At 38.6% G+C, this 27,316-nt stretch overlaps 1 protein-coding gene across 1 annotated transcript in view; it reads right to left on the minus strand.

Annotated features, from left to right (window-relative positions):
- LOC124606266 (endothelin-converting enzyme homolog) overlaps positions 1-27,316 on the minus strand; it is a 630,503-nt gene that overhangs the window by 124,758 nt on the left and 478,429 nt on the right. Inside the window, exon 5 of the mRNA XM_047138244.1 lies at positions 24,021-24,083. Within this exon, the coding sequence (XP_046994200.1) occupies positions 24,021-24,083 (63 nt within the window). The remainder of the gene's footprint in view (positions 1-24,020; positions 24,084-27,316) is intronic.

The raw sequence follows: 27,316 nt of genomic DNA on the forward strand, positions 1-27,316 counted from the left end.
ACTGAATATGGCTGTAAATACGAATACAAAGAGAAGTAAGAAGATCTTTCTGATTGGCAAGAGTGACAAGAGACAGATTTCAGATTACCTGAGGTCATCCAGAAAATTTCATTTCCACCACCAACAAGGTTCACTATCAATGGACAAAGTTGAACAGCATTGTACAATACACTTTAGACAAGTATGTGTTAGAAATATGCTACAAAAGCTAAGAGGGTTTCACTGCAAATTTAGGTGTCATTGCAAATTTACACGTAGCCAAAGCCTCACAAACAAGCACAAACTTGTGCCAGGCAAAATTACCACAAGAGAGATGATAAGTGAAGAATATAAAAGTAGACCACTACCTACCAATTTGACAGAAACTCCTAGGAAATTTTGGTCTTATGTTAAATCTGTAAACGGATCGAAGCCACCTGTCCAGATACTCAATGAGCATAATGGCACTGAAGTAAAGAATGACACATAAAAAGCCAAATGCTTAACATATTTTTCCAAAACTGTTTAACAGAGGAAAATCACACTGTAGTTCCACTTTTAAATTGTCACACAAATGACAAAATGACAGATATCAAAATAATTGACCAAGAGAGAGAAAAATAACTGAAATAGCTCAAAGGGGGAAAGGCCACTGGGCTTGATGGGATATCAATCAGATTCTACATAGAGAATTTTCCACTCTTCTAGCAGCAATGTACCGTAGGTCTCTAGAGGAATGAAGCATTCCTAATGATTGGAAAAGAGCACAGATCATAACCATTTTCTACAAGCACCATCAATAAATGTAGAAAATTATAGGCCTATATCTCTGACATCGGTCTGTTGTAAAATTTTGTATCACATTTTATGCTCACGTATTATGACATTTCTGGAGACCAAAATTCTATTCTGTAGGAACCAACATGTGTTTCAAAAACAATGACTGTGTGAAATCAAACTCGCTCTGTTCATCCACGAGACCCAGACACAAATAGATACACACATCCAGTTACGTGTCACATTCCTTGACTTCTGAAAGGCAGCGTACAGAATATAAGTCAACTTGTGATTGGACTGAAGAGTTTCTAGCAAACAGAACACAGGTTGTCTTTCTGAACTGAGAGAAGTCTTCAGGGATACAGATGTACTCCAAGAGAGCATTACAGAACCATTACTTTACACAATATATGAAATGATCTCGTAGATAACTTCAGAACCTCCACATGACTTTATGTGGATGATGATATTGTGAACACAGAAGTTACAATGCTAGAAAATTGTAGTGAAATGCAAGAAGACCTGCAAAGAATCGAGCCTTGACATAGGGAGTGGCAACTGACTCTCAACATAAACAAAACTAACATATGGTGAGTACACAGGCAGAGAGATCTTTTGTCACATGATTACACAATTGTAGAACAATCACTTGGAGCAGTTTCTTTCATAATAAATCTAGGAGTATGCATACAGAGCGATTTGAAGTGGAATGACAACAAAAATTTAATCACGCGTAAGGCAAATACGAGGAAATATACTACATCAGCAAATGAAGTAACTTAGAAAGCACTTGTTCAAGCAATACTTGAACAATGTTAGCCTGAGATTCATATCATGTGGAATTGATACAGGAAATAGAGATGATCCAAAGAAGACCAGCATGATTTGTTGGAGGTTCACTCAGTAAGCACAAAAGCATCATGGAGTAGCTCAGCCAACCCCAGTGAAAGATAATGCAAAAGAGGCATTCTGCACCACATATGATCTACTGTGGAAGTTCTAAGAGCATATGTTCCTATAAGAGTCAGTCAATATATTGTTTCCTCCTATGCATGTCTTGCAAAAAGACAATAGAGATAAAATTAGAGAGATTCAAGCCCACACAGAGGCTTACCAGCAATCAGTCTTCCTGCGAACCATACCTGCCTGAAAAAGGAAAAGGGGGAAATGGTAGTGGTACAGGAAGTACCCTCTGCTCAAACCGTAAGATGGTCTGCAGAATGTAGATGTAGAAAGGAGTTGGGGGAGCAGAGAAGGAGGGTCGGGGAGGGGTAACTGTTAGCTAGGAGGGAGGCAGCAGGTATGCAGGATGGGAATGCAGGAGGGAGAGGCAGAAGCAATCAACTACTCCACATCATCATTATCATCATCATCATGCTCATTGTATGCAGCATTAACTCACCACTGCCAGAGCTGTATGTTGCATTGCTATCCCGTACACTTGCTGCCTTCCTCCAAGCCATCAAACATCCTTACCTAACCCTTCCTCCTGCCCCAGCAATGTGTATTCAGCTGGCATAAGATAGCTGTACACACACACACACACACACACACACACACACACAGAGAGAGAGAGAGAGAGAGAGAGAGAGAGAGAGAGTGTGTGTGTGTGTGTGTGTGTGTGTGTGTGTGTAGGCACACGCTCCCATGCGTGCATCTATGTGTAATCTAGCTTGAAAGAGGATATGTCAGAAAGCTAGCAAGTTTTCAGTCTTGTTCATGTGCCTGTTGGTGATACATTTCCTCTACTATTTGGTGAATTGTTACCTTTACTTCTAAATTATTTTCACTCAGTCAGTACTTTCCATTATAAAATTAAAAACTAAGCATCATCAGTTCAAATTACTAAATAAATAAAATGTTTATACATTTTCTCACAGAAAAAAAGCAGCTTATTGCTATTATGCAGATAAAAATATTCTTTAATCAAAACCTTTTCTTGTACATAAGGATGTTTGTGCTTGACATGTTATGCCAAAATTCTAATACATTACAATCACAAATATATGCAGTCATCTTAAGACAGGCTTTATGCCCAAGGCTAAATTCATAATGGTGTATACATAATTATCTACAAAGTTGGGTGAAAGAATGCCAGAAATTGGCCAAATGGAGCATTGGGAGTAATAAACACATCTCCAGGGCCACAAACATGGGCTAACAGCCCTGAAAATTGCCACTGAAGATGCTTCACAAATAAAAGAAGCAAAATGTGTATGACAATAAACAAACTGCCTTCAATTAGTTGCATAAACAGAACATACCTCCATGAATTTTGGAGCAACTAAGGAATGACAGAAAACAGAAATGAAAACATACAGCGGTTGCAATTGGTTTTGCAATTTTGATCTTACAAACAACCAGGGAGAATGCAAGAAATAATTTTGAATAGAGTGGTGACATATAGCAAAATTATATGTCCTGTAATTATTATTGACCTGGTGCAGTAAATAGATGACCCAAACCTTTCAGCCAGCTGACAACTCTTTCAGGAAATATAATTTTATATGCTGATTTTATTCACCTTCCATTTTTACAATGAGTTAAAACATTCAAGATTACAGCACTAAGATCACCTGCCTGACTGTACAAAATCCATGAAGTACAATGACCTAGAGTGGATCATCAACATGAAGCGTCTCTCGGCATCACATTACTAAATCCTAAGCAGTGCAGACATGACACAGATTGAAAATAACAACCCAGGTGATTCTTACATGATATGGAACAACATTCTTATGTGTCCAAATTATTCATCACAGTTCTCAACAGAAGTGTACATTCTTAATGAAGTTCAAACTACTGTTTGATGTTACACAATAAAAGAAGATAGTTCATGTGCAACAATCTGCAACTATGCAGGTGCCTGTTACAGTCTTTTTAACTAACAACATTATTAGAGTTAATGTTGATAAACAAGCTGCCAGCCTGAAGCCTGTGTCAACATCCTGCTCACAACTGCCTACAAAATTCATTTGATGTGATATTACATTGATTCACATTTAAGTACAGAGATTGTCCATACTAATATAATAATTCAGTGTGTATATATGAAAAAAATCCAATGTAAGGACACCTGCAGTATGCACATACATGTGCTTTGTGCTTGAGGTAAGTGCATGTCCTGAAAATTATGTCTCTCACTTGTCAGTGTAGAATTTGTCGCTTACCACCACCATCAGGCATGACACCTCATAACAAATGGAATAAAAATTCATTGATTAAATCGCTTGTTTTATGTTTTGTGCTCTCACTGGGTAAGAAATTTACAGCAGAGTGCTCACAACACTAGTTAACACTCACTGGCTATCAGAGAATGCATGGTGCAAGTGCACACAATGAGCCTAAACTTGGCTGCCATCATTTGTGACTCCAACTATACACAGCATCTGAAAGGGCACTGATGACTGCAATGTGAAGAAACCAGTAAATCCAATCATCATCACTTCTTTGATTTTGCTGTTATAATTATGTTCAACAATCTTGCAACATGTTATCATATTTTTTATGAGTAGGCACTATCATTGTCTTCTGTCAAAATACACAACAAATGCACATAATATATTAACTAGTAAGCACCTCAGCTTAAAATCTATATCTATACTACTACATTACTAACTTCATATAAACAGAATGTCAATATAAACTGTACTAGCAGGTAAATAAATACTACAATTGACACAATTAAAAAGAAGCTACATATACAATTAAACAATTACAGAAAAAAGCCTTTCAGACAGAGTAACGACTAATTTGCAAAACATGCCTGCTGAGAAAAGTATCTGCATCCAGTCAGCTAACAGTAAAAATATCATTTGTTGATCACTATGCGGAATTTTTTATTACAAGAAAGAGCAGACCTACATTCAATGATTAATTTTCATGTGGCCATGGCTATATGAACTGATGAAATATTCATTAAAATGTGACTAATATGCAGAAATAAATAACAGACCTAACTGAAAAGATAGTACACACTGAAGAGCCAAAGAAACTGGTACACCTGCCTAATATCGTGTAGGGCCCCAGTGAGCACGCAGAAGTGCTGCAACACAACGTGGCATGGACTCTACTAATGCCTGAAGTAGTGCTGGAGGGAATTGACACCATGAATCCTGCAGGGCTGTCCATAAGACAGTGTATGAGAGGATGGAGATTTTTTCTGAATGCCATGTTGCAAGGCATCCCACATACACTCAACAATGTTCATGTCTGGGGAGTTTGGTGGCCAGCGGAAGTGTTTAAACTCAGAAGAGTGTTCCTGGAGTCACTCTGTAGCAACTGTGGATGTCTAGGGTGCCATATTGTCCTGCTGGAATTGCCCAAGTCCATCGGAATGCACAACGGACATGAATGGATGCACATGCTCAGACAGAAAGCTTACGTATGTGTCATATGTCAGAGTCATATCTAGACATATCAGGGGTCTCATATCACTCCAACTGCAAACAGCCCACACCATTACAGAGCCTCCACCAGCTTCAAACATCATCTGCCAGCGTGTGTAGCGCCAACAGTAAAATTCGGAGGCAGTGGTGTTACAATGTGGCCATGTTTTTCATGGAGTGGGCTTGCACTCCTTGTCATTTTGCGTGACACTATCACAACACAGGCCTACACTGATGTTTTAACTACCGTCTTGCTTCCCACTGTTGAATAGCTACTCGGGGATGGCGATTGCATCTTTCAACATGCTCGAGCATCTGTTCATAATGCTCGGCCTGTGGTGGAGAGCTTACACAACAATGACATGCCTGTAATGGACTGGCCTGCACAATGACCTGAATTCTATAGACCACCTTTGGGATACTTTGGAATGCCGATTTCATGCCAGGCCTCACCAACCAACATCGATAAGTCTCCTGAGTGCTGGGCTGCCATTCCCCAAGAAAACTTCCAGCACCTGACTGAACGTATGTTTGTGAGAGTGGAAGCTGTCATCAAGGCTATGGTGGGCTAACACCATATTGAATTCCAGTATTACCGATGGAGGGCGCCACAAGCTTGAAAGTCATTTTGAGCCAGGTGTCCAGATACTTTTGATCACATAGCGTATTTCATTTCAAAAGAACACTAGTTTCTTAAAAAAAACATTCAGCAACAAAGACTGAGAAGTGATGGCTCCCCCTCTGTTTTAAATGTTATGTATGTCTCCAAAAAACATAGAAAAGCACACATTATAGTTTCAGGAGGTATACTTCATATGGCAGACAATGAATTCACATTTATCACTTGAGTAATACAAACATGAATAACATGAACATAAACTGTGTACCTTGCCAAGGTGGAGTAGCTTGTGTGCTTCAGTGATACAGACAGCCCTACTGTAGATGAAACACATCACATTGGTATCTGTGGATAGATGTTGTAGGAAAGTTCTGGTATAATTTAAATATTTTTGGATCAAAGGAGACCACTCCCCAAAAAGCAAAAGTGTGCATCACTCCCCATGCCTCCGACAACAACTATGCATCACACGCATAGCCCATGAACCTGCCACTCCTCCCTCCTGCATTTCTAGCCAGTAAAACGGATGCCTACCTCTGCCGCTAGTCACCCATCACCAATCCCTTTCTCGCCTTTCTCTCCCTCGCCCACTCCAGCCAACACTACCCCAACCCAACCTAACCCAACATTACCCCCACCACAACCCATTCCACCTGCCAAAATGCAATGCTCGATATAAAGAGAGCAATACAGTATGCAGGTTAAAATGGATGTAGGTTTTTCCAGTTGTTATGCAGAGATGAACAGGTTTGCACAGGATAGCTTAGTGTGGAGAGCCGCATTACACCAGTCTTCAGACCTGATATCAGAACTACTTAAGTTTCAACATTAAAGGTGAAGACCTCTGACAATAATTCTGAGACTAAAGATAAGTCACCATAATAAACAGTTCAGAATAACTATGTAAAGATTGATCAGGAAACATCATGTAGCTTTATGACCAATGTAATTATTACCTGCAGTCTGCTCCTCCAGCAACAATAAACCCTGTCTGACAAATAAGAGGAGTGTAAAATATCTGTATGGGTACTTTATTGCTACATCAGTCTTAAAGTAATTCTATCAGTTAAATGGGAATGCAAAAGTTCTGGACCTAAGGAGGAAACTAGAAATTTGAGTCACAGATTACTAAAAATATTCATGTAGTTTCCCTTCCACCCCATTGTTCTTTTATCAACAAATCTTAATTGAATCTCATTCTCATATGTTTATTGCATTGTCAACTGATGTGAAAAGTTACTATTGATAGTAAACATTGCTACCGAGTACCAATACAGTATAAAGTGTAAGTATTTTATTTCTATCCATGCTCAAGGATTCACAAAACCAAATATCCAAAAATAAGGTCTACTGGTCTTAAACAGTTCCATTGATTTTTACACTTACCATCTGAACAACCTTAGACCACTGTTATATAAAATAAGGGAAAGGCAACCACTCACCTGTGGCGGACTGATATGTGGCACATAGACACACATAACAGAAAACAGTATTTACACTAGCTTTCGAGCTCTTATTCTTTTTCTATCAAAAGTACACACCTTCATACATACAACATCACAGACACACACACACACATACACACACACACACTACTGCGGCTGTGGTGAGACTGGTTCTGGATATTGAAAGCAGTTGTCTGAACAGTGGGGGTGGGGATTCGGAAGAGAAGGACACATGAGACAAGGAGAGGGTAGCAGGATAGTGTGAGGCAGCTCTTTCATGTCTTCTTCCACCCTCTCTTAATCTTTCATCTCCATCTTTCTCTTTCCTCCTTTTATACCTCTCATCTATTCTACCTTCTGAACTCCTTGCATCTTGTGCAGCCACTGAGCTATTTGTTTGAAGACTTTACCTGCAATATCCTGCTACCCTGTTCTTGTCTCATGCATCTTTCTCTACCCCTGCTCTCAATAAACGGTAATCAATAATCAATCTTTGTGTGGCTGTGTGCTTTTAGGTCTGTGTGACTCTGTGTATTTTTGCTACAAAAGGGCAAGAGCTCAAAACCTAACGTGAATAGTGTTTTTTGTTACTGTGTCTATGTGTCACACATCAGTATGCTATAGATGAATGGTTGTCTCTCCATTGTCTTACATATCGTTCGAACCATCAATAATCATTATATTATAGTACTGCAACTGTGACAGATTTGTTAATAAATACTTCATGAAACATCCATTATTGTCATACCATTGTTAGTACCATAAAATAAGCTCATTAGCATATTTGTTACTGTTCATTTGTGCAAACTCAGATCAGAACACATTATCTCTCGGTTGTACTCTGCAAGTGCCGCACCCATTTTCCTCTTTTCACAGAGAATGTATTATAGCAGCTAAATTATATTAATTTGCAATCTAGATTTTGTTCGGGCAGATTTATTCCAGTCATCCTTTTCATATATACTGGTTCTATCTTTCTATGCTTTTTTCTTGTTCTCTGTAACTTTCAAAACTTATTTCCTTTTACATTTTATCAACTTGGTGAACTCTTCCCGCAATAATTCAAATATCTGACCAAGTTTTTCATTTCATTCCTCCAGCATTAATTGTATGACTTCTATTCATTCTACAACTTCCACGCATGCAGAGTTCACAGTGTTAACTTAATTTCTCCTCATTTTTTTTTAATTTTTACTGCACGAGATACTGTTGCTACGAATACTACTTCATCAGTAACTGTAAAATTGTGAAATTATCATTTGCAACAGGTTATAAGATTTTCTTGTGGTCTTCTAGTTATAAATTTGTCTGTTCTCATGTGTGTTTTCCAAGCCTTTTCAAATTTTACTTCACAAATATTTAAATTATTTGCTCTATTCATTTTAAATTTTCAAACAAACAAAAATTCCATTCTTTCACTTCACATCTTTTCCCTTTGGGTGTTGTCACAAAGTAGAAAATACAAAGCTACCAATTTTCTCGTCCTTACATTTTTGCCTTCTTCCTTTTCATTGGATTGTTCTTGGTACCTAGACAAATTCCCCGTTCCTTCACACATTAGAAACTTCAGTTATGTTTATAATAGCTGTTTATATCATTAGTTTAAAACATTAATCTCTGAAAATATATTTTATCTTTTGTGACTGTTCTAGATACCTTATTTTCCTCTCACCTGATACTCCCAACATTCCCAAACACACTGCTGACTAAACCATTTCTTGAGATTTCCCAGGTTATCTTTGTATTTTATTTTTTGGAAGATTTTTTTTCAGTGTTTACAGAGAAATTTATAAACCGTATTTGACACTTTTTTATTATTTTTATTATTTTTACTTAGAATATCTTCAAAAGACCATCCTCTGTAAGTAATTTTTGTTTATTTTACTTTGTTTTCCTTAAACTCTGTGTTCTCTCTCTCTCTCTCTCTCTCTCTCTCACTCACTCACTCACACACACACACACACACACACACACACACACACACAAACTTCAACCTCAAATACCAGTCAAAAGACATAAACACACACACACACAAACTTCCATCTTCAACATCAAATATCAGTCAAAAGACATAACTTAAATTCCTTGCTTCTTTGTCACTCTACCTTCTTGGTGCACTGCACTCACTACATAACACACCTGAACTGTTAATGTGATCCTTATTAACTTCAGAGTGTACATACTCATTCCTTGCAGCTTTTTATTCCACTTGCCCTCTAACTCCTCCCTGACTTTAGCCACTTTTTAAGCGCTTATGAGGCAAATATCAAGTTAAATGTATTATTTCTAAATGATTACATATTCACTAAATATGTGTATGGGAAACAAGTCAAATCTGTCAGCATACTGTTTACACAAGTTAAGTTGGCAATCATTTTCAATAGGCCTATCACTGTTTGTTGACATCCACTACTGCATATTAACACAACTGGCACCTATCACGTCACAGTATTGTGGTGCCATTTTTCAACAGGACAATGGTCATTCATACTTGACATGTGTGCCTATGAACTGTCTACGAGATGCAGAGGTATTCCTGTGATCAATAAGATTCCCAAATCTGTTCCCCTAGCACATATGGAACCAGCTCAGAGGTCAACTCTGTCGTAGTGCTGGTATCCAGGACATCAAAGACCAATCACAACAGTAGTGCACTAGCTTGCTTCAGTTTTGAGATACAACCACCTTAACAGTTCTCTTCCCAACCAAATCAGCACAAGCCTCCAGACCAGAGGGGCTGCAATGTAATACCGATATTTGGGCTCATACTGCCCAGTTTTTTTATAAGTTTGATTTAAATTTGTAATCACTGATCACACTGATGTCATGTTTCATTTCATTTCCTCCTACCCTTCTGGGTGCTACACTTTTTTATCAGGCAGTATATTATTGGTAATCATTTTATAAAATTTAATTTGGTGTGAGACAGATGAAAGATGGATGTAACTATTTGTATGAGGATAGACACTGTTCATCAAATAGAAAAGGTGCTCAGCAGCAGACAGGTATACACTGAGGTGACAAAAAGTCATGTGACAGTGATATGCTGGTATACAGATGGCGCTAGAATCATCTATTCAAGAAATAAAAGGGCAGTGCATTGGCACATCTGTCATTATATTCAGATGATTCACGGAAAAGGTTTCTGGCATGATTATGGAACCATGAGGGGATTTAACAGATTTTACACACAGTTGGAGCAATACGCATGGGACATTCAATTTCAGAAATCATTACAAAATTCAATATTCCAAGATCCACAGTGTCAAGAGTGTGCCAAGAATACCAAGTTTAAGGCATTAACTCTCACCACGGACAATGCTGTAGTCAAAGGTCTTTACTTAATGACTGAGAGCTGCGGCATTTCCATTACAGCTGTCAGTGCTAACAGACAAGAAACACTGCGTGAAATAACCTCAGAAATAAATGTGTGACCCCCCTTAGGACAGTGAGACAAAATGTGATGTTAATGAGCTATGGCAGCAGATGACTGATGTGAGTGCCTTTGCTCACATCAAGATATCACTTGCAGTGTCTCTGCTGAGCTCGTGACCATATCGGCTGGACCATAGATGACTGGAAAATTGTGGTCTGGTCAGACAAGTCCCAATTTCAGTTGGTAATATCTGATGGTAGGGTTCAAATGTGGTACAAACCCCAAAGAGCCAAGGGCCCAAGTTGACAACAAGGCACTGTGCAAGCTGATGGTGGCTCCATAATGGGCTATGTTTAGATGTAATTGATTGGGTACTCTGGTCAACTGAACTCATCATTGACTGCAAATGGATCACTGACTTCCAATGAAAGCCAATATCCACTACTAACAAAGTGTAACAGGACAGAAAATGAATGGTGGGAGGAATGGATGTGGAGGTGAAAGCAGCAAGGGTCTGTACCTGGTGCCACAATAGTGATGATGACCAGATATATTGATTTTATTATATTTTCTGTTAATTTTGGCACAAGCAATGAATACATATGAATTAAAATACAAACCTGTAGCCTTGCAAGTATTCTGTTGTTTATGAAATGTCACAGTGTAGCATTTGAAATATTTACTGTTAATTTGTTTAACTTCAACCCTTATGCTATTACTAGCTTTACATTCTTTCATAGCTCACAACAGGTTCAAATTTCCTGCAATGGGCATGTTCAATAATATCTATTAATAGGTAAAATATATCTAAAAACAAAGATGATGTGACTTACCAAATGAAAGTGCTGGCAGGTCGACAGACACACAAACAAACACAAACATACACACAAAATTCAAGCTTTCGCAACAAACTGTTGCCTCATCAGGAAAGAGGGAAGGAGAGGGAAAGACGAAAGGATGTGGGTTTTAAGGGAGAGGGTAAGGAGTCATTCCAATCCCGGGAGCGGAAAGACTTACCTTAGGGGGAAAAAAGGACGGGTATACACTCGCACACACACACATATCCATCCACACATATATGTGTGGATGGATATTGTTTTAGGGTGTTGTCAGACACTAACTTTCATTACTACTTTATATATGTGTGGATGGATATGTGTGTGTGTGTGCGAGTGTATACCCGTCCTTTTTTCCCCCTAAGGTAAGTCTTTCCGCTCCCGGGATTGGAATGACTCCTTACCCTCTCCCTTAAAACCCACATCCTTTCGTCTTTCCCTCTCCTTCCCTCTTTCCTGATGAGGCAACAGTTTGTTGCGAAAGCTTGAATTTTGTGTGTATGTTTGTGCTTGTTTGTGTGTCTGTCGACCTGCCAGCACTTTCATTTGGTAAGTCACATCATCTTTGTTTTTAGATATATTTTTCCTACGTGGAATGTTTCCCTCTATTATAATCATACTATTAATAGGTAAGGATTACATGTTAATGAAATGATACATGTTCTTGAAAGTAACCTGAGGAACAGTTCTGTTTCATTACTTCTCTTTCACATTAGAAAACAGCATATATTTAATAAAAGGTAGGCTGAATCCTGTACAAAACTGATTGCCTTGGAAAGGTACAGTGCCAGATTTCTCTTTGCCACATTTGAATAAATCACCAACATCATGCAAACATATACTTTCCTCCACCTACTCTCTCTCTCTCTCTCTCTCTCTCTCTCTCTCTCTCTCTCTTCCCACCCCACACACACACACACACACACACACACACACACACACACAGAGATCGCTCTAGGTTAAGTAGCAAATCTATGTTTTAGAAGCTGAATGCAAGTTAGTTACACAATTACATGAACAAAGTGCTACTGAAAAAGAGTAAATACCAACCACTGAATATCTAGCAGGCAGAACACAGTGACATTTAGAATACACAACAGGCATGCTCTACACAACGAGCATTACTTAGGACTTTTCGAGTTACATGTGAGATTCCTAGGAGCTTGATCACAGATTGCAGCGATGTTACATTGGATGGATCAATGCAGAATGGCCCAATGTTTCGCCAGCCTGAGCGAGGAATAGGTTTGAACTGAAACGAATGAATTCAATGTATGTGCCTCAGCTGCATATACTAAAAGAGCCATTAAAACTGCTACATTATCACTGCAAATTATGTGTATACTTTACAGCTGCTGTGTTAGCCACAACTCACATAGTCCAATTTACAAAGTAGTAATGAAAATTAGTGTCTGACAACACCCTCAAACAATATTGGCAATACTTCTATGATTTACTATAGTACAAAACACCTAAATCTCTTAGTTCTTCACACCAAATACTTCAGAAAATCGTACTTCACTATGATGTGCATTTCCTACCTATCCAGAAAAGCTCTGGTGTGAGAGCCTTTCATAACAAAAGATTCCCTGCCAATGTACACCCATCAGAAGTTGCAACTCATACTGCATTTTATTTTTTATCTCAAACAAACTCTCATTACAAAAAGAAAGAAGAATAATCATCTGTTTCATTACTTCTCTTTCACATTAGAAAACAGCATATATTTAATAAAAGCTAGGCTGAATCCTGTGACACACTCCAGTAGGCGTAAATTAGAATGATACAATTTCAGATTAGCCCCCCATTCAGATGTCTGAAAAGGGAATGTAACAATGAGAAAAAAATTAAATAACCAAGATTTTAAACATGGCTGCAGCAGCAACTGTTAAAATTCTTCACAATAAAGGATGGCAGCCAAAAACAGTTGCAGGATAGAATTTTTTTATTAAAATTCTTGACCAAGGTTTCGGTACATATAAATATACCTTCATCAGAAGTAAAACTTCCTGAATAGAAAGACACATTCATTAGAAAAGCCATATCAACGAAAGTGAGAAACAGAAGCTTAAATAACGGTGAAATTGCTAAAGTAATACAGGCACACAATCTTTAGTACTTACTAAAATTACATCATGCACTGGAGAATAATAAAATGCCTTTTGGCATAATTGTTTTATTATTCTCCAGTGCATGATGTAATTTTAGTAAGTACTAAAGATTGTGTGCCTGTATTACTTTAGCAATTTCACCGTTATTTAAGCTTCTGTTTCTCACTTTCGTTGATATGGCTTTTCTAATGAATGTGTCTTTCTATTCAGGAAGTTTTACTTCTGATGAAGGTATATTTATATGTACCGAAACCTTGGTCAAGAATTTTAATAAAAAAATTCTATCCTGCAACTGTTTTTGGCTGCCATCCTTTATTGTGAATTAAATAACCAATGAAAGGCTCAAATTCCATGAGTCAGAGAGTGGCAAGTCAAAAGTATGAATCTGGTAAGGAAGCTACAAAATTTGAAAAGGGAAATGCAAAGGCACAGACTAGATGAATACAGGTTAATACCAACAGCACAGACAATGACACAACTGAAATAGGATTCAACATGAATGCAAAGACAGGACAGAGAGTGTTGTGACTCGCCGATCTTTCAAAGTGCCGCTCCGCAGTTACGCGCATCCTCTACATGCGGCACTGTCTGCCAGCCATGCAGCAGCAGCACCACCTAAGCGGCCAGCCAGCCGGCGGCCGCTAGACTCACAAGGGGAGGCCGCCAATTGTGAAATTCAGATTCGATTCATACTGCGCATAATAAAAGCTCATGGCCAGAGGTGTAATGTGGCAAAGCACCAAGACGCACTTCTCAGCCGTTGTCGAGAAAATCGACAGTTAAAAGAAACCGTTGTGGTGAAATACTCTCTACGATTCATAATTTCCTACAGCGTTGTGGCGCAGCGGAAGTGATCGGGTTCGTAATCCGAAGGGCATCGGATCGAATCTCGCGCCATGCAACCTTTTTTTTTTAGTATTTGTTTTTTGTAATTCGTTTGACTTACACTATACGTATTCGTTTCGGAATATCGTTTCTACGTCTTCCGTTAACTACACGTGTAAACATTATGAAGACAATTAATAACATTTGTGAAATACAACTTTGTTTGCGGAAAACATAATCATGTTCGAAGTCGCCAGTTTTTCCATGACAAACGACTTTCAACAACTTATTATATGCATAATTGTTGCAACTGATTGCCGGGAATATATATATGATGTGACTTACCATACGAAAGCGCTGGCAGGTCGATAGAAACACAAACAGACACATACATACACACAAAATTCAAGCTTTCGCAACAAACTGTTGCCTCATCAGGAAAGAGGGAAGGAGAGGGAAAGACGAAAGGAAGTGGGTTTTAAGGGAGAGGGTAAGGAGTCATTCCAATCCCGGGAGCAGAAAGACTTACCTTAGGGGGAAAAAAGGACGGGTATACACTCGCACACACACACATATCCATCCACACATCCACATTTTTTCATATATATATATATATATATATATATATATATATATATATATATATATATATAAAATGGAAGGAAACATTCCACGTGGGAAAAATTATATATAAAAACAAAGATGAGGTGACTTACCGAACAAAAGCGCTGGCAGGTCGATAGACACACAAACAAACACAAACATACACACAAAATTCAAGCTTTCGCAACAAACTGTTGCCTCATCAGGAAAGAGGGAGGGAGAGGGGAAGACGAAAGGAAGTGGGTTTTAAGGGAGAGGGTAAGGAGTCATTCCAATCCCGGGAGCGGAAAGACTTACCTTAGGGGGAAAAAAGGACAGGTATACACTCGCACATATCCATCCACACATACAGACCACTTTCTGTATGTGTGGATGGATATGTGCGTGTGTGCGAGTGTATACCTGTCCTTTTTTCCCCCTAAGGTAAGTCTTTCCGCTCCCGGGATTGGAATGACTTCTTACCCTCTCCCTTAAAACCCACTTCCTTTCGTCTTCCCCTCTCCCTCCCTCTTTCCTGATGAGGCAACAGTTTGTTGCGAAAGCTTGAATTTTGTGTGTATGTTTGTGTTTGTTTGTGTGTCTATCGACCTGCCAGCGCTTTTGTTCGGTAAGTCACCTCATCTTTGTTTTTATATATATATATATATATATATATATATATATATATATATATATATATATATATATAGACACACACACACACACACACACACACACACACACACACACACACACACACACACACACGAATTACAAAAAACAAATACTAAAAAAAAGTTGCATGGCGCGAGATTCGATCCAGCGACCTTCGGATTACGAACCCCAGCGCTTACCGCTGCGCCACGACACTGTAGGAAATTATAAATCGTAGAGAGAATTTCACCGCAACGGTTTCTTTTAACTGTCGATTTTCTTGACAACGGCTGAGAAGTGCATCTTGGTGCTTTGCCACATTACACCTCTGGCCATGAGCTTTTATTATGCGCAGTGTGAACCGAATCTGAATTTCACAATTGGCGGCCTCCCCTTGTCAGACTCAGTTATGATTTGACTGTTGAAGTGTACACTCATCTTACTCTGTTTACTTGATTTGTGACTTTCACGTATTGCGTCGTCCTTGAAATATATTTGTTCAACTTGAAGTTATAACAATTGATGCCATCCTCGTTGCCAATTGTTATAACTTCAAGTTGAACAAATATATTTCAAGGACGACGCAATACGTGAAAGTCACAGATCAAGTAAACAGAGTAAGACGAGTGTACACTTTAACAGTCAAATCATAACTGAGTCCGAGTCTAGCGGCCGCTGGCTGGCTGGCCGCTTAGGTGGCGCTGCTGCTGCATGGCTGGCAGACAGCGCCGCATGTAGAGGATGCGTGTAACTGCGCAGCGGCACTTTGGAAGATCGGCGAGTCACAACAGAGAGTCAATTACAGTGAACAGTTCAGCGATAGTATCAGTCTCATCAACTATCAGCAGCAAACCAATGACAACACCAATAGCTCAAGATATATGGCACAGTCACAGGCAGAAAATGAAGAAATACAGAAAATATATGAGAATAATAAACATATAATTCAGTATGTAAAGGGAGACGAAAATCCAAATCGTGGGTAACTGGAACACTGTAGTTATAGAAGGAATAGAAAACAGGAGGAATATGGGCTCTTTATTAGGAATGAGAGAGGTGGAAGACTAATTGATTTATGAAATAAATTTCAGCTAGCAACAGCAAATACACTGTTCAAAAATCACACAAGGAGGGGGCACACTTGGAAAAAATCTGGAAAGATGGGAAGATTCCAGTTGGATGTGCAAAGAAGTGGGATACTGAAGCAGTGTGGAATGATTGAATGTGTCTAAAGTTCTCTAAGGCTGTAAACAGTGTAATGATGAATACCACAAAATGCAGTCCAGTTGAAAAGGAATGGATGTTGATAAAAAGGGTAATCAGAAGTTAAGTAGACAAGTATAGGTACAGGGCAACTAACTGCGAAAAAAAATTTGCATAATGTAAGAAATACTTCCAATAATATGGTAAGGAAGTTCTGGCAGAATGTAAGTAATTTAAAAGAAAAGGAAACTATTTGTTGGATTGTGGAAGCATTGAGTCACAGGCACACAAAAAGAATGAAAATCTGGCTCTACACACACATATATATATATATATATATATATATATATATATATATATATATAAACAAAGATGAGGTGACTTACCGAACAAAAGCGCTGGCAGGTCGATAGACACACAAACAAACACAAACATACACACAAAATTCAAGCTTTCGCAACAAACTGTTGCCTCATCAGGAAAGAGGGAAGGCCTCTTTCCTGATGAGGCAACAGTTTGTTGCGAAAGCTTGAATTTTGTGTGTATGTTTGTGTTTGTTTGTGTGTCTATCGACCTGCCAGCGCTTTTGTTCGGTAAGTCACCTCATCTTTGTTTTTATATATAATTTTTCCCACGTGGAATGTTTCCTTCCATTATATATATATATATATATATATATATATATAAGAGAGAGAGGTGTGCCAATGCATTTCTGGGCTGAACACACAAATTTGCTTTTACATTACAGCATATTAAAGAATTTGTTCAAGAGCTAGCGTTTCCATTCTTTTTTGTGCATTCGCTTTTACTATAGTGTGAGTTGTCTTCTTTACTACTAAATTAAATACTTCCATTGACTGACAAAAGAAGTACAAAACTATTCACAGAAAGACATGAATACAGCAATATGAGTCACGTGGGAATGCTTAGGAGCTGCAGGTAAACTAAGGTGAAATGGCTGCAGGAGAAGTGCAAAGAAACTGAAAAATATGTGATCATCAGAAGGATCAATTCAGTGTACAAAAAAGTAAAAACATTCTTTGATGAAATTAAAAGCACAGGAGTCAACATCAAGAATTCAAGAGGAATTCCACTGTTAAACAAAGTGGAGATCGGATAAGTGGAATGAATATACTGAAAGCCTGTATGAAAGGGAGGAACTGTTTGATGACATGAAAGAAGAAGAAATGGTAGTTGATATGGAAGACACAGGACATTCAGTATTAAAGTAAGAGTCTAACAGCTTTGGAAGCCTTGTGATCAAATAGGGCAGAAGGCATAGATAACATTCCTTTGGAAATTCTGAATATCATTGAGGGGAAGCAGCAACCAAAAGATTATTCAAGTTTATTTGTAGAGTCTATGAGAGTGGAGACATATCATCAGATTTTAGGAAAAATATCATCCAGGCAATCCCAAAGGCATCAAGGGCAGGTAAGTGTGAGAGCTATCAAGGGATCAGTTTAGAATTTCTTACATCCAACTTGCTGGTGAAAATAATGCAAAGAAAAATGGAAAGGAAAATTGAGATTTGTTCAATGATGACCAGTTGGGTTCAGGAAAGGCATAGGCACCAGAGATGCAGTTTTGACATTATGTTTGAAAATGGAAGCTAGACACATTCATAGAATTTATCGACTCAAAAAAAGCATTTGGATAATGTAAAATGGCATAATGTGTTTACGTCTCTCAGAAAAATAGGTGCAACCTATAGGGAAAGTAAATATAAGAATGAAGAAGCAAGAACGAAGTGCTCATATGGAAAAAGAATGTAAGATAGAGATGCAGTCTTTCAGCCATGCAGTTCAATATGTACATCAAAAAATCAATGATCGAGATAAAAGAAAGATTCAGGGTGAAAGGATATCAGTGACAAGATTTGTTGATTAAACAGTTATTCTCAATGAAAGTGCAGAAGAATTACAAGACCTTTTGACTGGAATGCACAGTATTGTGAGAAAACGTTATGTATTGAGAGGAAACTGAAGAAAGAAGTGAGTAATAAGTAGCAGAAGTGAAAATGCAAATAACATAACACAATTTTGGACCATAAAATAGACAAAGTGAAGAAATTATGATACCCTGGAAGCAAAATAACTCACAATGAACAAACAATAATAACAGACCAGCACAGACAAACAGGACATTTCTTGAACAAAAGCAATTTAATAGCATCAAACATTGGCCTTAATTTAACAAAAAATTTCTGGGAATGGATGTTTGAAGTACAGTATTTTATGGAAATGAATCGTGTATGGAAGTGAATTAAAAGACTATAGAACAACAGGAAAATAAGGGAATCAAACCACTTCAGATATGCTGCTACAGAAGGATGTGTTAAGATGTCAAGAAATAACTTACGTGGTACATGAGGCAGTTGTAGTGGGTAAAAACTCTAGGGGAAGACGCAAGATTGGAGTACATCCAACAAATAATTAACTGAGGATCTTCGAGCACAAATGCTGTGCTGATATTACGAAGTTGATATAGGTAAGGAAGATGTGGCAGGCCACAACAAACCAGTCAGAAGACTGACAACCCCTACCAAGAAAGGCCATACTCAAGTGCACCAATTAAAGCACAGCCAATGAAATTAAATTCCAAGTTCCATAACCTGATAGCTCAAGTGTGTATCTTTGGAATAAATCACACCATCACAGTAACCAAAAGGGCTAAAGAAATCATCCTCATATTTTGTCATGGTAGGAAGAAAATATACACAGATATCCATAATAATTTATGTTGTAGGCACTTTCAAAATAATGAATGTTATAACAGTTCAACGGGCTGTCCTATGTCACGGTTATGCATTTTCTCCATTTTGAAGAAGGTTTTTGAGGGCTGTAACTGCTCACAGATGAATATGAAATAATTACTCTCCATCTACTGGCTATTGACTCATTACCATGTCAATTCTAAAATGCTCTGCGCAAAAAAAATTTGAGCATAGGTTTATATCGAGAATCCTCGTTTGATATACTAGAATTTTATATGTGGAGTTCTTAATGCAGTATTGAATATTTAATAATTCTCCCTCGGCTACTGACTATCTACTCTTTCACAACTGGTTTTGGGATAAATGGTCTCTTTTTCAAGCCCTCCTGTGTAATATCGTGTTTTACCATGAGTACATGTTTATATAACCTGGCAACAGCCCAAAACTGCAGTAATAAAACGTCAGAAATTACAAGCTACATCATTGCACATTCCACAATAACAACTGCAATGCAGCCACTACAGTAAATTGTTGAAAATCATTAGTGGTAATAACCTGTTAAATGTAGCTAATTAGTGTAGCAGCCCACTGCATCTAATTTCTATAGAATTATTTATATAGTAATTAACGTATTTGTGGGTAGACCTAATATGTGGGAGTTGCATAGGAGCTCGAAGAAGTGAATATGTCAGTAGCCTGTGCATTTGTTTCACACACCCTTTGACTTGCAAAAAACTACATGGTCCAATTATACGTAAGCAGAGAACATTATACATAAGTAGAGAAGTCCCTGAACTCTGCCTAAGTGATCTTAGAGTGCTATAATCACGTGAAGCCAAATGTAATGTGTACAGACAAAGAATGCAGACAGTTCTCTTTCACATTTAAAAAAATAATTACAATCTTTGTATTACCCCTGAAAACAATATTAAATGCACAACTGATTTTGAAATAGGAAAAAATTATCCACATTCTTCATGTGTGGTCAACATTATTTTTGATCTTGCATAACTATAATAGTGTAACAGATGAAACACACCCATACTAGAACACTGAGCTTGATCTGTTATGTATCTCTCCCTTATTACATTTACTCATGGGTGTGTCAATTAATATACCAATAATTTAATAAAAGTTTTGAGAAATTGAGCTGCTATGCTAATTTTTTACCTTTTATAAAAGGCTATATCTTCATAATACTGAACAACTTACTATGATGACTGCACGTTGTAATTATTGTATCACGGACTGAAAACCTACATGTGTTGCGATTTCTGAGGATGTTTCTTACTTGCAATTTTGCCTCTAAATCTACATCTATACTCTCTAAACCACTGTGAAGTGCATGGCAGAGGGTATGTTCCATTGTACCAGTAACCAGGGTCTTTTCCCATTCCATTCACATATGGAGCATGGGAAGAATGATTTTTAAATGCCTCCGTGAGTGCTGTAATTAATCTATACTTGTCCTCATGAGGCCTGCGGGAGCAATAGGTAGCCGTCTGTTGTATATTCCCAGTCATCATTTAAAGTTGGTTCTTGCAACTTTGTAGGTAGGGTTTGTCGGCATAGTTTATGTCTATCTTCAAGAGTTTGCCAGTTCACTTTCTTCAGCATCTCTGTCACACTCTCCCACCACTCAAAGAAACCTGTGACCATTTGATTTCCCTTTTTTGCATGCATTCAACATCCCCTGATCATCGTATTTGGTATGGGTCCCATTATTATGAATTAGGAATATTTTAGGATGGGTCACACAAGCAATTTGTAAGCAATCTCCTTTGTAGACTTATTGTATTCTACCAAAAAATCGAAGTCTGCCACCTGCTTTTACCCACAACTGTGCCTATGTGATCATTCCATTCCACATCTCTATAAAAGTATTGCACCCAGATATTTGTATGAGTTGACCAGTTTGACCTGTGACTCATTTATATTATAGTCATAGACACTACGTTTTGCCATTATACAGGGTGGAGAAAACGTGTCACGAAATTTTAACCCTGGATAGCTGATGCCAGTAGGAACCAAAATTACTAATGTTGTGTAGGTCGACAATGCACCATTTTTAAACTACAGAAACTTGGTGCCACACACTCCAATTGGCCATGTGATTGCCCTGTTGCTGTTTGCCAGTGGACGGGCAACGGTATGGTTGTCAGTTCACACATACAAATGTATCACATTGAGGCAGTGACAGGGCGAAGGATGTTTGTATGTGTGAACTGACAACCATAGTGCTGCCTGTCAACCAATGAACGGCAGCAGAGCAATCCCACAGCCAATCAGAGCTTGTGATGCCAAGTTTCCATACATTGTCGACCTACACAACATTAGTAATTTTGGTTCTTACTGGCATCAGCTATCCAGGGTTAAAATTTCATGACACATTATTTCTCCACCCTATATACACTTGTCAGTCTTTATGCCACACCTTCTACCATTCCTTTGCTACATAGATTAGGTACAAGGCCTGTCCAATACACCCACTCTACACATTCCACAGAAGTCCTGTCACAGACTTACCCTGTCCAATCAGAAGCAGCCTTTCTGCACAGAATTTTATATGAGCATGGTGACCAACCAGCTGTCCACCTTAAAGGGTTAACTACCAGTGACAAAACATTCTGCTGAGCACAACATGCCCACCTTCAATGGCGCTTCACAACCAGTGTCATCTGGATCTCCCAAGCTATCCTGAATTACTTAGATGCAAGTTGTCTTTAATACTCTTACTTCAATCCAGTCCCCCTCTTGGTCTCAAGTTATGCCAGCTCCTGCTTCATGATCATAACTTCATTCATCCTGCACTCACACCCACTACTCCACCCCCCCCCCCCCCCCCACCCCCCGTTCTACCCTCTTTTTCCATGGTTCTATCACCCCCCTTCCAACCCACAACTGCAAATAACTGTGCGCTGCACTAAAACCCCCTGCCTGCAGCCAGAATCATTTGTGCCTGCTGCCTCTTCCTCTAAAAGTCAGACATCATTCTCAAACTTCCCCTTCTGTTTCCCACCTTCTTTCTCGCATCATCCAGGTTTTAGGGCGCACAACTACAATGGTCATTAGCGCCCAGGGGTGGGCGTGTGTGTGTGTGTGTGTGTGTGTGTGTGGGGGGGGGGGGGGGGGGGGGGGGGGTGCACGCACACATGCGCTTGCTAAGGCTCCAAAGAAGGAATGGTAACTCTTGTTTATGTTTACATACCTATCAACAGCTCAACACCTGAACTATTTGGTGAGTTGCTACCTTTACTCCTTAAATTATTTATACACACATATACTCATTACAAAAAGTATAAGAGGCTGTCGAATGAAAACGAGACAGGTAGAAAAAAGTAAGTAAACTGTTTATTATTTCAGAAGTAATCTCCAAACTATTCATACATTAATCCCACTCAGAGACACACCAGTCTATGCCTTCATAAAAAAAAAAAATTATGGTTGCCTACAGAACCATAATTGTACCCAGGCATGCACCTTCATCTGAAGCGAATCATTGGCCATGACTGTCTTTCTTCATAACTACAAAAATATGGAAATCACATGGGGAGAGATCAGGACTGTATGGAGGATGTGTATGGGATTCCCAGTGAAACTTCTGCAGTGTAGATGGAACAACGTTGGCAACATCGAACCCCATGCGATTTCCATATTTTTGGAACCCTGAAGAAAGACATTCATGGCTGTGGATTTGCTTTGGACAAAAAGACGAATGCCTGGGTACAATCATGGTTCCACAGGAAACTGCAAATAGTTTTCAATGAGGGCATTGACTATCATATCTCACAGCAGGATAAATTTATTGACAGTTATGGCAATTATTCTTGAAATAATAAACAGCTTACACACTTTTTTCGCAATCTGTTGAGATTTAATTTGAATGTCCCTTATATTTTTACAGTAGCTCTCAAGATTAAGACCACTTGTTTGAAAACTAATTATGATATATTAAAGAATAAATAATTCACTAGCCGAGAGAGAATTATTTCATTTGTAGCAACACCATAACAGCTCCTTATGGGAACTATACTATGTATGTTGAACCACAATTATCAATATAGGTCAGGAAGTTATGGACTATTGTGGGAAATGTACAGATTTCTTCAGAAGCCATTCAGCTTCAACGATAAATATACTGAACACCAAATTTTCTCCCCCCTTTTCACTTTGGATATGTGGAACAATTCTTTGTTCTGATTTTGTAATTTGAAAAGTTTAACAAGCATATAAAACACAGGTCAGTCTACAGCCATCCATTAATGCATCAATTTAAAACAAAGAGTCACAAAAAATTACAGCAAGCAATAAATAACACTATTTTTCTAAATATTAGTGAATGAGTACAGGGATTTCAGAAAGTTTTATAATTTGCACTTAAATACATATTTTATCAAAATAAATTACACGATCAATATTCACTAACAACAGATTAACTTTCCAACATGCTCATAACCAGTTAGAATACACGTAATTTTACATAAACACAAAAATGAAATTGCTATTTACCGCATTCTCTGCTACTCTGTAATAATAGCTTGGGTCAGGGAGTCCCAGCTCAATTGGAGTTATCTGGAAATGAAATGGAATTATTAGATGAATAATCTCAACAACAATAACAAAAACAAGTAATCAAATCAGTACAGTTAGGAGCACAGATACCCCTTTCTCTACAGCTAAAGAGAACTCAAACAAACTTAAATTACCTATATTTCTGTTCATTCTTTAAAAATTTGCATCACTGAAAGGCTGAATGCACTTGCACATGGCCAATTTCTAAACTTCCACCTCATAACACAAATGGCTCAAGTTTTTGTTCATTTTTCCAGTTTGTTCCTCAGTTGGTTGTTACCAGTTGACCAGTGTTTTTTTGGCATCATCACTTGTGCAGTTAAAATTCTGATGTACATTTACTCAATGTGTGTTTCATTTTGTATTCAGTGAAAAAGCATAATCAATGACCAGAACTTATGTTATACTTACATACATGTGTATATGGATATTTCAAATAATCTATTAATAGATTTGCTAGCTTTATAATCTGGAAACAGTTTGTATGGCTGATCTATTTGTGTGAAACTTTGAATATATATTTCCTATTTTTTGAAATTCTTATATTTTCAGTGGCCATCTCCTTTTTCTTCTGTTACTTGAACTCGTCAGTTTATAAATAATTATGAAAGCACATTAATACTAATACAAATCATAATTATCAGGTGCCTAGTGACAAACAACGCCAAAAATAACAAATTGTGTAGATGGTGAATGTGATTACACAATAACACCACTAAAATCTACACAAAAAGCTTTTTTTGTCAAACATTTAAAAAAAAACTTCAATTTTGTGCCCACTATGACACCATCATAATTTTCAGCTGTAATTGGTGTATGTCTGGTACACGAGTATCTGTGTGACACTCTTCATAGGTTGCTTGAGATCATTAACTTAAATGGAATCAGACTGCCTAACACTATTAAAAGTTATGAAAAGTTGTAATTCTTGCCATTTCCACCAAGCACCAGCAGTACTTGCATTTAGATAGCTGTCATCCCTTTCACATCAAAAAGTCCCTCCCATACAGCCTGTCCACCTGTGGGTGGCATATCTGCAGTGATAAAAACTCCCTTGCTTGGTATGGTCACCAATACCTTCACAGACAGGCACTATCCCCCACACCTACAGGTAGTCCACAAACAGATCTCCCATGCCATTTCCCCTTACACCCCCAGTCCTCCCACCACTCCCAAGAACCAGCCACAGAGGAGTGTCCCCTTCATCACACAGTACCACACCAGATGGTAACAACTGAACTACATCCCTTGCCAGGACTTTGATTACCTATCTTCATGCCCTGAAATGAGGGACATCCTACTGTAGCTACTTCCCACCTCCTAAAGTGATGTTCTGTCACCCACCTGAACTCCACAACATCCTAGTCCATCCCTATGCTACTCCCAATCCACCTCTTGCCACAAGGATCATATCCTTGTGAAAGACCCAGGTGCAAAACCTGCCCAATCCACCCACCCAGCACTTCTTAGTCCAGTAATGTCACAGGTTTATTCTACACTATCACGGGCCGGGCCACCTGTGGAAGGAGCCATGTCATTTACCAGTTCCGCTGCAATTATTGCACAGTTTTTTATATTGATGGTCTACCAACAGGATGAACGGCCACGGCCAAACTGTGGCCAAGAGCAGCTGAACATAACACAGTTGATTTAAATGGCTGCTTCACTACCTCATTCATCTGGTTCCTTCCCTCCACCACTAGCTTTTATGAACTGTGCAGAAGGGTGTTATCCTTACAACCAATTCCCCGCTCCCGTAATTATCCTGGCCTCAACCAATGGTAACATACTGCCCCACACCCTTCACCCAACAGTTTCCACCCCTTCTGTCCTATCACCTCCTCCCCATTCTCATCTCCCACCCTCTTTATTTGCTGCCCTCTGCCAATACATCTGTCCATCTTCCCCCACGCCCTCCTTTTTTCTGCTCTTGTTTCCCCACCTCCCTGCCTGACAACCTCCTAACACTGGGCCTTTTAGCATCCTAGTCCCTGCACACTCCACCAGACACCATTTGTCTCTCTCCCCACCCGTACATTACCATCCATTCCCTTTCCCTGCACCCTCCAGATTGCTGCTTGCATCCCACAAGGCAGTTGCACTCAGGCCTGAGATGCTGGAATTGGTGGTCATGAGGTGTGCTTGCTTGTGTGTATGAATGGTGTGTGGCTCTCTTTTACTGATGAAAGCTGTATGCAAGTGTCTTTTAATTGTGCCTGTCTGCAACTTAGTGTGTCTCCTTTACAGTAAGTAGCAATCTGTCTTTTCCTACACTGCTGATACTCCTACCTGGAGTCTCAGTTGTTAGATTTTTGTAATAATGATCATTATAGAGGGTGCTGTTGTGCCTGGTGTTGGCAATGGACATAGCTACGCGGGTTCCTGTAAGCAGCCAGCCCAGTTGCATTTGTTCCTTTGGTCTGTCAAAACTCTTCCTAGATATGTGATGATATTGCAATTTTACTGCTTGTTTTTATGAGTTCACAGGGCTTTACTACTAGGTATATTGATGAAACCAGTCCCTTTTGTATGTTCTTACTTGTATAGTTGGACACGTTTATGTCATAGTGCAGTCTCATTATTTTGTTCTTGTTTTACCTGCAGCACTGATGATAGTCATGTACTGATTAAAATCAATTTGCAACAGAAATAAAGATTTGTGCTTCAACAATCAATGCTAAGCCTCCTTTTTTTTAATTAATACTGGTGTTATGGTCATGGTGCACGTAACTCATGATAGAATCCCCACTCGAAAGAATTTATGCTGTTCTTTGACTATAATTTTTATTCATTTTTGGCTACAAAATATTGAGAAACTTTGGAGTATAATTTTCCACAGATAAAAGTGTCTCACTGAGACTTAGCTGCTGTAAAAAAGGTTTCACTCTCAGCCTCATCATTCATTTAGGTTCATATTTTACAGCTAATCTCAGCTCGGGAAACTGTACCCATCATGAGCAAAAAATGAGAGATGCCAGTTGTGTTGCAATGCCACATCTTATCGGATTTTGCAGTGTGTTGTGTGACTAGACTGAATGAGGTAGCACAGTAGTTAGTACATTGGACTCACATTCACGAGGAGAGCCCATCCAGATTCAGGTTTTCTGTGATTTCCCTAAATCGCACAATGCAAATGCAGTAATGGTTGCTTTGAAAGAGCACGGCATAATACCAATTGAAGGTCCATGTGGTGTCACCGCCAGACACCACACTTGCTAGGTGGTAGCCTTTAA

This window comes from Schistocerca americana, chromosome 3 (assembly GCF_021461395.2).
Source record: "Schistocerca americana isolate TAMUIC-IGC-003095 chromosome 3, iqSchAmer2.1, whole genome shotgun sequence".
Classification (NCBI taxonomy): domain Eukaryota; kingdom Metazoa; phylum Arthropoda; class Insecta; order Orthoptera; family Acrididae; genus Schistocerca; species Schistocerca americana.